This window comes from Mizuhopecten yessoensis, unplaced genomic scaffold (assembly GCF_002113885.1).
Source record: "Mizuhopecten yessoensis strain PY_sf001 unplaced genomic scaffold, ASM211388v2 scaffold11173, whole genome shotgun sequence".
Taxonomy (NCBI): domain Eukaryota; kingdom Metazoa; phylum Mollusca; class Bivalvia; order Pectinida; family Pectinidae; genus Mizuhopecten; species Mizuhopecten yessoensis.
The window spans coordinates 1,914,161-1,929,328 of record NW_018408916.1 but is presented as its reverse complement, the minus strand read 5'-3'; the positions used below and the strand labels follow the sequence as shown (position 1 = coordinate 1,929,328).

At 31.6% G+C, this 15,168-nt stretch overlaps 1 protein-coding gene across 7 annotated transcripts in view; it reads left to right on the top strand.

Moving 5' to 3' along the window:
- The window catches only part of LOC110467402 (voltage-dependent calcium channel type A subunit alpha-1-like), a 274,929-nt gene that overhangs the window by 198,865 nt on the left and 60,896 nt on the right, over window positions 1-15,168 (top strand). For all 7 annotated transcript variants that reach the window (XM_021524541.1, XM_021524542.1, XM_021524547.1 and 4 more), the window contains 12 exons: window positions 950-1,009; window positions 1,696-1,809; window positions 3,479-3,566; window positions 4,049-4,176; window positions 4,652-4,764; window positions 5,301-5,413; window positions 6,226-6,357; window positions 7,019-7,091; window positions 8,094-8,214; window positions 9,107-9,207; window positions 9,681-9,728; window positions 12,684-12,808. In XM_021524541.1, coding sequence (XP_021380216.1) covers window positions 950-1,009; window positions 1,696-1,809; window positions 3,479-3,566; window positions 4,049-4,176; window positions 4,652-4,764; window positions 5,301-5,413; window positions 6,226-6,357; window positions 7,019-7,091; window positions 8,094-8,214; window positions 9,107-9,207; window positions 9,681-9,728; window positions 12,684-12,808 — 1,216 coding nt within the window. The remainder of the gene's footprint in view (window positions 1-949; window positions 1,010-1,695; window positions 1,810-3,478; window positions 3,567-4,048; window positions 4,177-4,651; window positions 4,765-5,300; window positions 5,414-6,225; window positions 6,358-7,018; window positions 7,092-8,093; window positions 8,215-9,106; window positions 9,208-9,680; window positions 9,729-12,683; window positions 12,809-15,168) is intronic.

Below are 15,168 nucleotides of genomic sequence, written 5' to 3'. Positions count from 1 at the left end.
ATGGAAATTGGAAATAAAAAGGTGAAGTTATTATCAGGTGAATGCAAGTATTATTTATTGCATGAAAGTTTTCAGAGACTGACATTTTTTTGTCTAAGATTCTATTTTAGAGTTCACCATTATTCTGTATTCGATTACACATGTATTAAAGGACACACTCATCCTCATTGGTCAGATAAGATTTTCTCTAGAATCAAGTTTTCCCCTTGTCTTTACATAGTTGTAAGTTATTAGTATAGACATACATGTGTATATAGGCCAGTTGTGGGTAAGTAATTGTAACTAAACAGACATATATAGTTGAGGAAACAATTATGTTATAGATATACTAATACACAGCTATATATGAGTTCGTAATATCATAACAACAGCTGTGTACCCTTTTGTTGTTAAATATCTGTCAAAAAATTAAATGTAGGTCTGTAACTTAACAATGCATGTTACTCCATCAGATGTCTTTTCACGGTTGTGAGCTTGTTAAGTGTGTATTCTGACGCCTGTTGTGTCCAAAGCTCTTGGCTCGCATGTTGATCATGAAATATTCTACATACTGGTAGTAGATATACCGCATGTTACAATCTTTTCGAACATTTGACACGACAAATATGTTCAAAATATATTATTTAGATTTTCTGGTAGTAATTTTATTTTGCAAATAAACTTATTAATTTTTGACACTAACACAATTTATATACAATCAGTGCACTATATACATACGCTATAAATAAATTTTCCATCACAATTTTCAGATATTAGACATATTAATTTAACAAGTATACAACTTATCTGAAATCTGATGCCTGCTTATTGAAGGAAATTTTTCTCTGAACGCATTCAAATTAAAAGCCAAATTAGTGGTTTAAATACACATATGAAAACATGATCAAAGGTATACATGTTCTTACTCTCATATATTTATACCAATCTCTTGTCAATTTTGATTTTGCAGAAGAAGTAATACTTAATGAAGAAAGGACGACAGATGAAGATAAACTTAGAATTATGGAAGGTAAGTATAGTACCTAAACTATAATGATACATTGCGTCCGTTTTTCCCTGTTATGTTTTTAATTAGTATCGTCTAGTGATTTGTAGCCTCTACAAAACTTTTATTTATCTCATTTATGTTTCATTTTTTTCCACTAATTAAATAACCTTGAAAGCAAACTTGAACTCATTAAGATGTTTTGAAGGTTTCGTTATACACTTGGGACACTTTTGCAAAGAAGAACTTTAAAATTAAACATTTAGGATACAGAGACAGCTTTTCAGACTTAACAGTGCTAAAGATGTTGAACATTAGGCACTAAAAACTAGGGTAAGTAGGAAAAGCGCAAACAAATTATTTTTTTAGGGGGGGGGGGGTGGTAATATAAAATGAGCAAAACAACAATTTACTGATATATTCAAGCCTAAAGTTTTATTTGTGAGAGAAATGAATTTTAAATACTTGAAGTATTAAAAGTTAAATTTCTTTTACTTCATTTTATGTATTTTGTAACATAAGTGACAAAAAGTCAGTTGAAAAAAATGTGTATAAAAATATGTATTCTTGTAAATCAGAGAAGGAAGATAGAATAAAAGTATCAGATATAACATGCAAATTAATAAAAGCAAATTGTATATTATAGAGAATTATGTCCCTTGGTAATAAGATAATATGGTAGTGAACAGAGATTCAATCTGTACTTGCAGCCAGAAGACAGGCAGCAGTGAGAAAAGTGAAACAAATCAAGGAAGGACGAGATACAAGTGACGAAAATAACGAGGACAATGACGATGATTTATTATCAGAAATAAATATACATTGTAGGTACCAATGGGCAATGGTGTCTAAAATATAAAGGGATTTATAAGAAAAATGATCAGTCATTGGTTTTTAATGAGATTTTTCAAAACAATTTTAAACATTGATTTTCAATGGCATTTAAAGAAATATTTATGAATTGGTCATATATTTCTATCTAAAGGGTCAATAGAGTTTACTGTAAATTATTGATATTTAATGCGATTTATAGATAATGAATTATTGCTTTTAAGGGGTATATATATAGAATTCCACATCTCGGTTTCATACACTTTGTCACGCTGTAATTTACATATATTTTCTCATCAAATTTTGACTTGCACAATAAACGTTTCAGATTTCTTGGTTTTCTTTTGCAATTAATTATTTTCTTCTTCTCCAAGACACTCTTCATTTTTTTGCTATTCTTTAAAATTTCTTCGTGAACTTTCACAAATGGAAACATGTTAAAATTGTTAGGGTTGAATGTTGTAACGAACGGTATAATATCCTTTTGACTTGTATTGGCACTATTTGGGTCGGTAACTGAAATCGGACCCTTCTCCTTAGCTCTTTGAATACCGTTAAATATAATTTCGCCTGGATAGCATTGTTTTCTAAGATTATCTACTAAGTTATTTATTCGCTCCTATAACTTATATTTATCACTGACTATGGTAACAAATCTAGATGCCAAACAAAATGGTATGTTAACTTTTGTATGTTTGGTGTGACTGGAATGAAAACAAAGATAGTTCTGGGAATCAGTTGGTTTGCAATACAAATCTGTGGATATGTGTCCGTTTGTTAATTCTACCATAACATCTAGAAAAAGGAAGTTTATCATCACTAACTTCCATAGTATACTGTATATCCGAGTGTAAGGAATTTAACTCTATATGAAAATCAGAGACATTATTGTCCGGGGGCCAGATGATAAAAGCATCATCTAAAAATCTCAAAATAAATGTTTTTCAAAAATTCGGAAAATTCTTTATCTGAACTCTGTTCTATTTCATTATAAAGAATCTCTGTCAAATATCCTAACACTAAAGTAGCACAAGTAGGGGCAACTTTAGTACCCATTGCTGTACCCTGACATTGCTGATAATGGTTACCATTGAAATTAAACGTGTTTCTTTCTAGAACAATTTTGAGAGTGCTTGTTATAAATTCTTTACTAAATCTTCCGCCTACATAGTCTAGATATCTCTGTAACCAATATTTAACAGCCTTTATACCTAAATCATGTGGTATGTTAGTATAAAGGCCAACTTCATCAAAAGAGACCAATTTGGAACCAATTGTCACTGTATTAGGTAAACGAGATAAAAAGTCACAAAATCATCCTTATATAGAAATAGATATGTTATTTCTAACAATTAAGTGACATTTATAGAAAAACATGAAATAATGATAAATTATTGCTGTCTAATGGCATTTATAAAAATATTTATTCATTATCTGTGTAACTCATTTGTTATTATACTTTTAAATCATATGGGAAAGGAAACGAATACTCTAAACCTGCATGGTGACTTTTTTTAATTTAAAGAAAATAATAAACTTTTACAAATTTGAAAAAATAAAATTAATGGTTTATTTTTGAAATTTCAATTTAAATGAACAAGACAAATAATATGTATTATTGTACATGTAACTCGTGATTATTCTGTTTTCATTTCATTGTAGCAAACTCTTTAGGAGGGAGGACATTAGCTAGTAGAAGAGCATCCGTAGGCAGATTTTCATCATTTTGGCGTGCAGAAAAAAGATTCAGGTAGATTAATGCTTTAAATTGCCAACAGTTGTAAATGTAGCTGTAATTATTACTGTCATGTTTTTGTGGTAGCACTTTAAAGTGTTCCTTTTTATGGGTGGCACAGTAGATAACGCACTCGCCTTTCACCAAGGCGTCCGGGGTTCGATTCCCCTATTGGATGTGAAAAGGTATGGGGTCACCTGCCCGACCACATGGGTTTTCTCCGGGTACTCGGGTTTCCTCCCACATTAATACCTCCTTGCGCTAACATCCGGGCCAACAAAAATGATTAATATAAGTTGAAATAACTTGTTACGTAATTGTTGTAAAATCAGTTAATATTTTTATGTTGTAGTAGCCCTTGATTGGCCCCATCATCAGCAGACACTTTTTAATTGTCATTCGACTTAAAATCACATTGGTACATGGTTTAAAACAATCATTTGATACATTTCTTTTTAAAAACTTTTTAAAAATGACTGTTTCAATTTCTTTTCCAGAATTTCAACACGTCATTTAGTGAAGAGCCAGCCATTTTACTGGTCGGTGATTGTGCTAGTTTTTCTCAACACTGTCTGTACAGCATCAGAGCATTATGGCCAGGCTGAATGGCACACACTATTTTTATGTAAGTATAAAATATGAAGTCGGGAAGGAGAACTAAATTGTTATTATAGAGCAGTGTTGATAACAAAGTCACCTTCGATTCCTTCCCAGTAGATAATGAGCCTCCTTCATTCTCGTGCTAGATGTGAGATGATTATTTAAAACTGGGACAATTTTGTATAAAAAAAATGTCTCAAAAAAAAAAAAAAAAAAAAAAAAAAAAATAAGCAATCTTATATTAAAATGAAACGCATCAAAAAGGAAATGATCCAAACTTTCTCTACTGAAAAATGACTGTCAAGATTTGTTGAAACATTTGTCTCAAATAAATATATATTGAAGAAGTGTAACATTTATTGATTTTTTTTTTACTGCTAGCAGTTCAATGTTAAATCAAGTAAAAGGCTGAACATTGAGAAATACTCTTCCACTGTTTACTCCCTAGACAGACTTATAAGAATTCATTCAAATTTGCATTGATTACATATCTATTTCAGATGTGACAGAATTTGTATTCCTAGCTTTTTTCTTGATGGAGATGATCCTGAAAATGTACGGTCTCGGCATCAGAATTTATCTCCAATCCTCGTTCAATATATTTGATTGTATTGTAAGTATTTAGATCCAGTAGACATATGTTTACTCTGAGTATTTGTTGTTTGTTTTAGATAAATCTGGCCAGCTAGCATTAACTTTACATCATCTTTGAAAATATTTCATTGAAAGCAGAAAAAAATGGTTGTTCTCTAAAAAAAACACAAAAAAACACCCATGTTTCACTCGTTCACTGGTCTAAGGGGAGGTAATATGCATGGTGATGATTTTGTAAATATTAGTATTTTTGACAAAAATTGCCTTGAAAACAGACGAACTCGTTGTTCTCAAAAATAGGAAAGGTTCACTGGTCTAAGGGGAGATAATATACATTTTGGTTAATTCTTTTAAGAGGTTGCATTTGCATGTTTGTATTTTCTTTAGATTTATTTTTTGATGCAAAAAGCTAATGGATTAAGTCAACAGCAGAAATCCTAGTTTAGTATACACGGATCTGAAAGAAGATCATTTATAATTTTGTTGTTTGTGCATATGAGGTTATATTCTCTCAACACAAATTGAACAATTTTTAAGAGCTTTTTCTCTTCACAGGTCATCGTGGGAAGCATCTTTGAAGTGATCTGGTCTGAATATAAAGATGGTGCTTCCTTTGGTATAAGTACCCTCAGAGCTTTGAGACTTCTTAGAATATTCAAAGTTACCAGGTTTGTTGTTCAAAATAACATTTTAAAATTTTGTTTCTGTCTGAATGTAAATAATACAAACAGTTTGATATAATAAAACTTTATCATTGATGTATAATACACTTCAAAATCCTATCCTCAGACTGTAAGCTTATCAAATGAACACGATTCCTTTTTTTGTGGCCAAGGATATCAATGGGAATACTTTAAAATCAAAAGTTTTCCAGGTTTTACCTTGCTTCAAGGGTACAGTCAATATGTACAAACAACTGTACCTTTTTTTCTGTTTACTGAGTGGATAGCATACAAAAGTTGATAGTGGTTCAACTAATCTTGCTAATACACATTAGCGGCTCAAACTATGCCTGATAATATTTCTGATTATACGAACACTTATTTTTAATTTTGTCTTCAATGGTTACCAGTAATATTTCTGAAAAGTTCAATTTTTTTTGACACTGGAAAATAAAAGCAGGAACCCATATCTTTAAGAATTATAAATCAGGGTTAAATGTTTAACAATATACAAGTAAGGGAGTACTTTGAAAAATAGATTTTAAATAAGTTTCAATGTAGATTTACAGGATAAATAATTAAATATGAACTTAAATAGTTGTAAGATTTGTTTTAAAAGTTTGCAATCAGTCAAGAGCCAAACTTGGTATATTGAATTTTGCTATATTTTTGCCTGAAAAGGAAATACATTTGCCATAGACATGTTATATTTATAAGGACATACTTGACTTTAGTTAGTTTTTAGTAGATAAATCTAAGGAACAGAATATATATATATATATATATCGTACCTGTGTAAACTCGTTAATGTTACACAGGTATTGGGCCTCCCTGCGGAACCTGGTTGTGTCCCTGTTAAGCAGTATGCGGTCCATCGTCAGTCTGTTGTTCCTACTCTTCCTTTTCATTCTCATCTTTGCCCTCCTCGGCATGCAGCTGTTTGGAGGAGAGTAAGTATACTCGGATGGATCCTCCATCTTTTTTGAGTAAATAAACACATTTCTCTCCCATGTTTTTTTCCCCATGTATGTGGACTGCCAAATAGCAGTTTTTTACCTGTTAAAACTTAACATATTTTCTCGAAAATTCATCCCCACAACCACAATTGTTTTCCCTAGAAAATGAGGTAAGTTACAAGGAATGCCATAACACCTTAAAATGGATTAAAAATATAACTAGTTTTGTATTAAAAGTTCATTGCTTTTAATTATCATTCTGAGAGATATTGAAATATTTTTAACTGTTCTGTAGAAAATAGAAGAAGAAATCGCTGCATCTAAGAAATTAATTTCTTAGGTCTGTAATTATATATATATATACAGACAGTCTTACCATAGATCACACCTGTTCATCAGCTGTCCGATGAATCACCAAGTGTAGTTTTCTTTATGATAAAGACTTTAATGTAAAGACCTCATATTTATAAGGAATCGTTTCCTCATCTGTCTTTATAGATATATATGTAGTATATCGTTTGCTGTAATTCATAAAGAGGAGATCTAGTGTGACCAAACCTTCTCCTGGTGGTTGGTTGAAATTGTTGAAACGTTGATGATTAAACAGTGATCTCTGTAATGGTAACAATGCATTGTCCATATTTTTGTTTCCCAGAATGAACTTTGAAGACGGTCGACCGGCTAGCCACTTTGATACTTTCCCTAGAGCTCTACTGACAGTATTCCAGGTAAAGATGACTTTAATCCCACTTGACTTACATGTAATTATCATCACAGCAGTACAAGTAGTGAGACACTTTTTATACAATCCTGTTATTAAAATACTATCATAGTCTATATATATATATATGGCAATGGCTTTTACACTATTGGTTTTAAACAAAGCTATGAATTTATGATTGAGGGATTCACAACTTTGGGTCCCCAAACTATCGTGTCAATGGAATATATAAATACTTTGATTTGTGGTTATGGCTGTGTGTTTGTTTTTGTCAGCTAATACAGGTACCATTAGTACTTAAAATGAAATGATTTTATTGAATTCTTTTAAGAGAATTACTGGTATGAAACTAAATTTTATCAGAGATTTTCTTAATTTTGTTGCCATTTGGACAATGACAGTGGCAAACATAGCTACTAAGGGTGATAACCCCTTTTCCTTTTTAATTTTTAATTTTTTGAAATTAGGCAACTTAATTGTCATTTGGATAAAGAATAACTTTGAAGTCACATATGACCAGCTGATTGTAGGTTTCAAATAATTGGATATTAGATAAAAAATACTTTGTTTAGATTTTCCTGTTCAACAAAAATGTAGTTTTGTGACTATAAGACATATGTACTTCAAGCAGATTAAACTCTATCAACATGTTCAACTAATTAAGGTAGACCGATCTTTCAGTAAGCTAACCTAGTGTACTGTTGATCCTGACTGTATATTACATTCTTACTTACCTCACCTATCGTTATTTGTAGATCCTGACTGTATATTATATTCTTACTAACCTCACCTATCGTTATTTGTAGATCCTGACTGTATATTACATTTTACTAACCTCACCTATCGTTATTTGATGATCCTGACTGTATATTATATTCTTACTAACCTCACCTATCGTTATTTGTAGATCCTGACTGTATGTTATATTCTTACTAACCTCACCTATCGTTATTTGTAGATCCTGACTGTATGTTATATTCTTACTAACCTCACCTATCGTTATTTGTAGATCCTGACGGGTGAGGATTGGAATGAGGTCATGTACAGTGGAATCAGGGCGGGCGGCGGGATTGAGGGTCACGGCATGATCTACTCTCTGTACTTCATCATCCTGGTCGTGTTTGGCAACTGTATCCTTTAGACAGCACACACAAAAAACGGTAGATTTAGAACAAACATTTGACTATAAAAGACAGAGCCTAAACTACCACATAATTGCCAACTCTCCCGATTTTGGAGGGAGACTCCCAATTTAGGACTCTAAAATTGAGCATTTTCAACCAGTGAATTCGTTAAACTATTCCAATATTCTAACATCTAATGATTTCATCTGAAAGAACGGCTCAAAAGATGCCATTGTAAAGTGTTGTTTTTCACCTAGGGTGTACATACACACATTTTATTTATGCTTTTAATTCTGAGCACGTGTAATCTCCCCCCATGGACATTTTAAAAAGTTGGCAAGTATGCTACCACTGCATGGGAAATTCCATTTAACATGTATTTGTAAGATCATTTATCTATAAATTTAATAGTTGATTCAGGTAATAGTTTTGGAAACATTTAGTGGTCTTCTAAAAACTTTAAGATCTACTTAAAAACTTTAAGATTTCCCAGCAGTCCCTGAATAAATAATGTAAGGGTCTAGAAAGAATTTGCCAAGGCTACACAGGAAAAAAATACAGAGGTCACCAGCGGTCGTCCCTATATAAAACAAATAACGTACATTAGTCAGACTGCATTCCAAAAGCCATAAATACCCCTTTGTATATGAAAAAGGTAAAAGAGTTAAATGTGTTGTAAATTAATTTTGGGAACAAAACGTTCACTGTTATCTTCTATCCACCAGATATTAAACATGATATCTGTTAATAATCAGATCTGACTGGAGATTGCTCCAGGTCCGTCACTGTAGATTTTTATTTGTCTAGGACTATCATATATGTACCAGGTTGTATCTGTGTCACCACATGCGGTGGTACCCAATGTGTCTACAAGACGACCACCCTTAACTCTGATCAGACACACTTCTGAATGTGTTCTTGGCTATCGCCGTCGACAACTTGGCCAACGCACAAGAACTGACCGCTGCAGAGGAGGAAGAAGATGGACAGAAGATTGCGGTAAGAACAATACCTAACAAAAACTGATCCCCATTTTATTTGATAAAATATGTTCAAATAAAAAGAGAAAATAAATAAAAGTATTTTTTAATAATCTTTTTGTTGATATGTTTTGTATTGTACCAGATTGGATAAATTTATTTCACTTGAATATATTTGATTAACGTAGTTTTTTTTCATTTCGTCTTGTCACCCTTTGTTAATTTTTTTATTAACCTGAGTAGTGCTATCCCATATTATCCTGGAGATATGCCATTTCATTTGTCTTATTAGGGGTGCCTAAAGACCCATTCCTTGGGCTTCCATGGGTTAGATTCTAGAACATTTTTTTAATGTTTTATTTTGAGTAGATTTAACAATTTACCTTTTGTGATATTTGTCAAATAATGCTTTTCACTTGCTGCCATTTCAATTTTATTTCAACCCAGCTGAGTTTGATTTCCCATGTTTTTGCACCCCTTCTTGATTTACAGCGTCAAAATGAACTGAAAAAGGAAATGGAAGAAAAGTTCACAGATCAGGTTACTTCCCTTGGCTTAAGCTTTTTTATTCTGTATTCACTTCAAACTCACATACTTGTCTTTGTAGCGAAAACTTTATTAAACAACATTACTCTGATCGCAATAGCATTGTAGATCTATAAACCTGTACAAAAACATGTGCCAGATAGAATAATTTTCCAAGCAAAAACTCTTCTTCTCAATTTGTTAGACTTTTGTTGTGTGTTAGCAATATTTACAAATCTGAAGGTAAAGAATTTCTCTTTTCTATGAAAATAGAATAAAACTGTTTGCTTCTTCATGGTAATCTGTTAGTACAAAAAACTGTTTAAACCAGAAACCTGTATACAAGAGTAGACCATGGTTTATTCATGAAATTGTTTTCATGCTCCAGCAACTGACTTTCCTGTATACCTCGCTTAAATCATTGAAAAAAGTATAAATATTACAGTCTCTCCAAAATTGTTTTAAATCATTCGCAAAATGTGAATTTTCATTTATGTATCACTGAAACCAGGAATTGGTCATGAGCACTGAATCTGAGTCTGAGCATAAGAACGGTTTCATGATTACCAACCGGAGGTTCCCAACTCAGGTCCTGCTCCTCATCGACACTTGTTTGGGAAACATCAGCATCAACTGGAATATCTGCCTGCTAGTATGCGCTGGTCTAGCAAAGTCATTTGATGGATGAAAGGCTACCAAACAAATGGCTTTGCTGGACAGTGGACCAAATGCGGTTGAACCTGCCTATTCTGAATATAAATATTGGTCCAATGACAACATTCATGAAACCATTTCATGCATGCGCAAGCATGAATTTTGTGCTCGCATCAGCTTTCTTTCAATTTACTAAAATAATGCAACAACGTTATGCGAAAAAAAAAACCCCATTAAAAATGATATTTCACTTCCCAAGTCTCCAAAGTTCCTCCAAAGGGAAGGACCTTGGAGAGACTTGACACATTATTGAAAAAAACCCAATGAAATTTGAATTATCAACCAGTGGAAGAAGAATTTGGCCACTGGCCATGCTTAAGCACAAAATCTGAGTTTGGGCATGAGTAGAGTTTCATGATATGGTTTGGTTGAGACATTTTTACTGTGTTTTGTTAAATGGTCCACTCATGAACGGTTGTAAATTTGTTCAAGAAAATCAGCATGAACGTAAACATTTTATCAAACATTCCTGGTGAATTTAGTTTGGAAGAAAGTTCTTCAGCTACGTAAATATTCTCCCGATAACTGTGGGAAAAAAACATTTATTTGAGAAAAAATATTCCAGTTGGCTCTCTGATTTTGTAACAGATACTCAATGGTGATGGTATTTTGTCTTTTTAGGTAAAGAAGGAATTACATAATTTACTTTATATTGTACCTCTGACATTCTTAACCTTACTTTAGAGACTTTGGTATTTAGGAAAGAAATATATTTATTCTTTCGTAACAGTTTTCAAAATGTTTGTTTTTATTTGATTTTGGATGCAAAAGTTCCATTTCATAATCAATACAATCTGAGAATAATTTCCAGGATTTCTTAGATATTTTGAGAATTTTGATATTTATGTTCAGGAAAAAACTGATTTGCATCCAACTTGATATTTTGAAATCTTTCTTCTTTTTTCTCTGTCTATTTTATGAACTCATTCTTGTTAAAATCATCTATAAGGAAAAATTAAGAAATGAGGTTGTGTTTGTCTAGATACAAAATAGATTTCTTCATTAAGTTCAAAATTTATGTCTAAATCTCATTGCCAACGGGACTGAATTTATCTTACCTCCAGATATATAATTGAGACACTGTAGGCACAATCCTGCAATGTAATGATTTTTTTCTGCTGAGGGGAAACACATAGGAGAGACATACCATATCTATCTATTAACTTTTTATATATACTTTTCTGTTTCATATTTGTTCCTTTCTTTTGAAAAACACATTAAGACCTTACAAATAATTTGTGTGTTTTGTTTCATCAGTTATATTGTATACAGGATAAAAACAGTGCTTGTCTAAAAATGGAAGGAAAAAATCCTGAGAGATATCTTGAAAACTAGGGTCAGTTGAGAAACTTGAGACATATACTTTGGGACTAACAGGAAAGAATGAATAAAAATAAATATCATGTTTGAAAAAATAAATCTGATCAAAATTCAAACACTACTACCCCTGGTATGTTAATTGATCGATTGAAATTACCTCTGTCCCTTGGAGTGCAAATATACTGCTTTCTTTAAAAAGTTCATCTAAAAATATGTTTTTTTAAATTCTTCATTCATACATATATGTTAACTATTGCTACTGTTGCAGGCTTTATATTTTATGCTGTGTATATACATTTTTTAATTACATATTTGTATCTATGCTATAAACGTTTTTGATTCTGACAGGTGTAATTGACATGCTTTATCATTGTATTGATTTGCAGTCAATATCACATTCTCTGTTGGGTTTTGCTTCACTACATCAAAACTTTAACATCTATGTATAGTCACATCAAGGGACTTGTTTTCACTGCTTCTCAGTCAAGTCTCCAAATAAAGATTTGTCCTTGTTGTTTTTTTCAGTTTTCAAGGTGTAATAGATTTTATCCTTCAAATATATTGTATGTGCATTTCACGACTTATATATTTGTAGCATTATATAATATAATTATATAATATATACATACGCATATCATGTTCAGATATATCTTACATATTATTACACACATTTACTAAAAAAATAAAAAAGATGTGAAACAATTTATTTTTATTTATAAGTAATTTTTTGTTAAAATATTTATTATCATGTTTCAGTGGGGTACGTTTCTGTAACATTTAAGATATTTCATTTCTTTGTCACTTAAATTTGTACCCGGTTAAAACCATATTCATTTTAAAGTTTAAATAGTTTTTACCTGATACATTTAACACTCTCAACGTCTAGATTTAAACAGGACCCAATGTTGATAAAAGTTTTTTTTTTAAATTTTACAGCGGATGCTTGAGGAGCAGAATCGTGAAGCTTTAGCACTGACCGATACTGGCATCCCTCCACAGGTCAATATATGTCCACCCTCCCCCGCAAACAATGAAGACCCAAAAACTGGAAACTTTCCGTAGTAAGTAATCATTTCCTCTCAATATTTCAACTTTACAATTAATTTAAATATGAATTCTTTTCACTAGCGATAGAAATAAACAGAACTAAATTGATTTATCCAAATAAGCTTAAAACGAAAAACCCATTTCTCCAGATGTTTCTTATAACATGTATTTAAAAGTTGGGGTCATAGGTCAGAATAAGAAACGTCTTTTTTGGTCAATTGGGTGGAATTCAGAAATGTTTTTAAAAATAAATATGTTATGTTCTAGCACCTTGGACTTATGGGAAGCTTAAACTTGAACAATTCCCTTTCAACAATCTTTTATGTATATTTTGATGTTTATTATCTCATAGATTTTAGTTATGAGTATATATCATGAGTGATGCATACAAGATCTATTTCTAGTTCAACTAAATAAATTTAAGGATCTATTGCTTCTTGAACAATAATAATCTATATGTCATCAAAAGGGTGTTCATATTTTGATATTTCATGAGTGTAAAATGTTAAGTATTTATCTTTGTGAGATTAATACTAAACATTTTACGCTCATGAAATATCAAAATATGAACCCCCTTTTGATGACATATTAATTATCATCATTCAAGAAGCAATAAATCCCTCTTATATTGTATTTCATGACACTTTTTCCCAGAGATTAAATAAAGATAATAATAATATTTATATGTATCATCCTCCTGTTCTGCTATTGTGGTATAGAGTGCAAGCTCGGCATACACTTTGTATATATCTTATTCAGCATCATGTATCTTTTCTCCTATGATATTTCCTCACTGTTTAAAGTCCTTTTAACATGTTTTCCTAAATTGCACTTAATTTGAGTTGACCTCTGGTATTGTACCTCACTTTTGTACTGGATTTTCCCCTGAATTCCTGAGCATTTCTCGTCATCAAAATATTCATTGCAATTCTTTCTGTTGATAATGTCCTGGCTGGAATGTTTTCCTCAGATAGTATTTGGTATATATATATATATGATAAATCGTTGACACTGCAAATAAAAATTACCAACTAAATGCCACAATTGTTACCTCATTATTCTATATATGTAGTCTTTATGGGAAAAGTTTGATGTAACTGATAAGAAAAAAATATCAACATTACCAAGAAAAATGACCAAAACATCATTTTAAATGGATATTATATAAAAGTATTGTTACTATTATCCATTGTAGATTGACTGTCGTTTTTTAAAATAAACATTTTTTTTTTTTTAAATCATGGTGGAAATGTGAAGTGATATGCTATTAAATTGAGCTCATTTCTCCTCATTGTACTCTGGTGTCAACCTTTTCTTTTATAGAAATAACATCTTCCATCCATTATCATTCACACATATGGATTTATAACTACAGCCAGTGGAAATGAGTTTTAAATATGATTTTATGAATCCAATAAAAAAAATAGGGAAAAAATTCCTCTATCCCTGCAATTTGTTTGGGATTAGTTTGTGTTCTGATAAAGCAAAACACATATGAGTTAACGGTGTACTCATAAGGTTACGGTCAAAGAATGAAGTCAAAAGTCAAAACTCTGTACACTGAGTGCAGCGTGTCACACGTAACCTTGTGAGGTCCATCGCCAGTTTATTCTTGACATTTGATTATGTGCTCATACTTTTCTGTATGCATTTCAGCATCTTAAAACTGAAGGAGAGGATTGAAAATAATTTACACCTTTTACCCAGCATTTATATGCTCTCTAAGATTGAGGTAGATTCAGTCAGGACAAGTAAACATGATTTCAGGCATGGCCCTGTATCAAATATGTTCAAGTCTTGACATTAAATAAACAAATTTACTTGCTGTTGAAATGAGAAAATAGACCTTTTTTGGGGTGATTTGTTGTTTTGTTTCAATTTACACATACGAAAGGCTTGTCATCTTTTCTTCATGAAAAGCATTCTATTAATCAGTCCCAAAAAGATTAATTTACCAAAACAAAATCACATATCTTGTATCTTCATGATTCATCACCATCCATGACCCTCATCTCTGTGTTAATTTGCTACTGACCTTGACCTTTGTGTTTTGCCACTGATATGACCTTAAACTTTTTGTATTACCCGGTACCACCAATATGACCTTGAACTTTGTGCATTGTCACTGTTATGACCCTGACCTTGTATGCAACCTGCTATTAATTTTCTATTCATACCTGTACTTTCCATCTTAAATCACCAAATTTCTAATGCTGGAGATTTTTATCATTATCATTCTAAATTAAATAACATTACAAATATTGATTGTTGATTTGACAATTGATGGATCCCTGTCAAAAAAGTGTAATTAAGTGATGGAAACTGTTTTTTTGGATGACTATACATGTAGCTTTGATAAATCCTTCATGAAAAG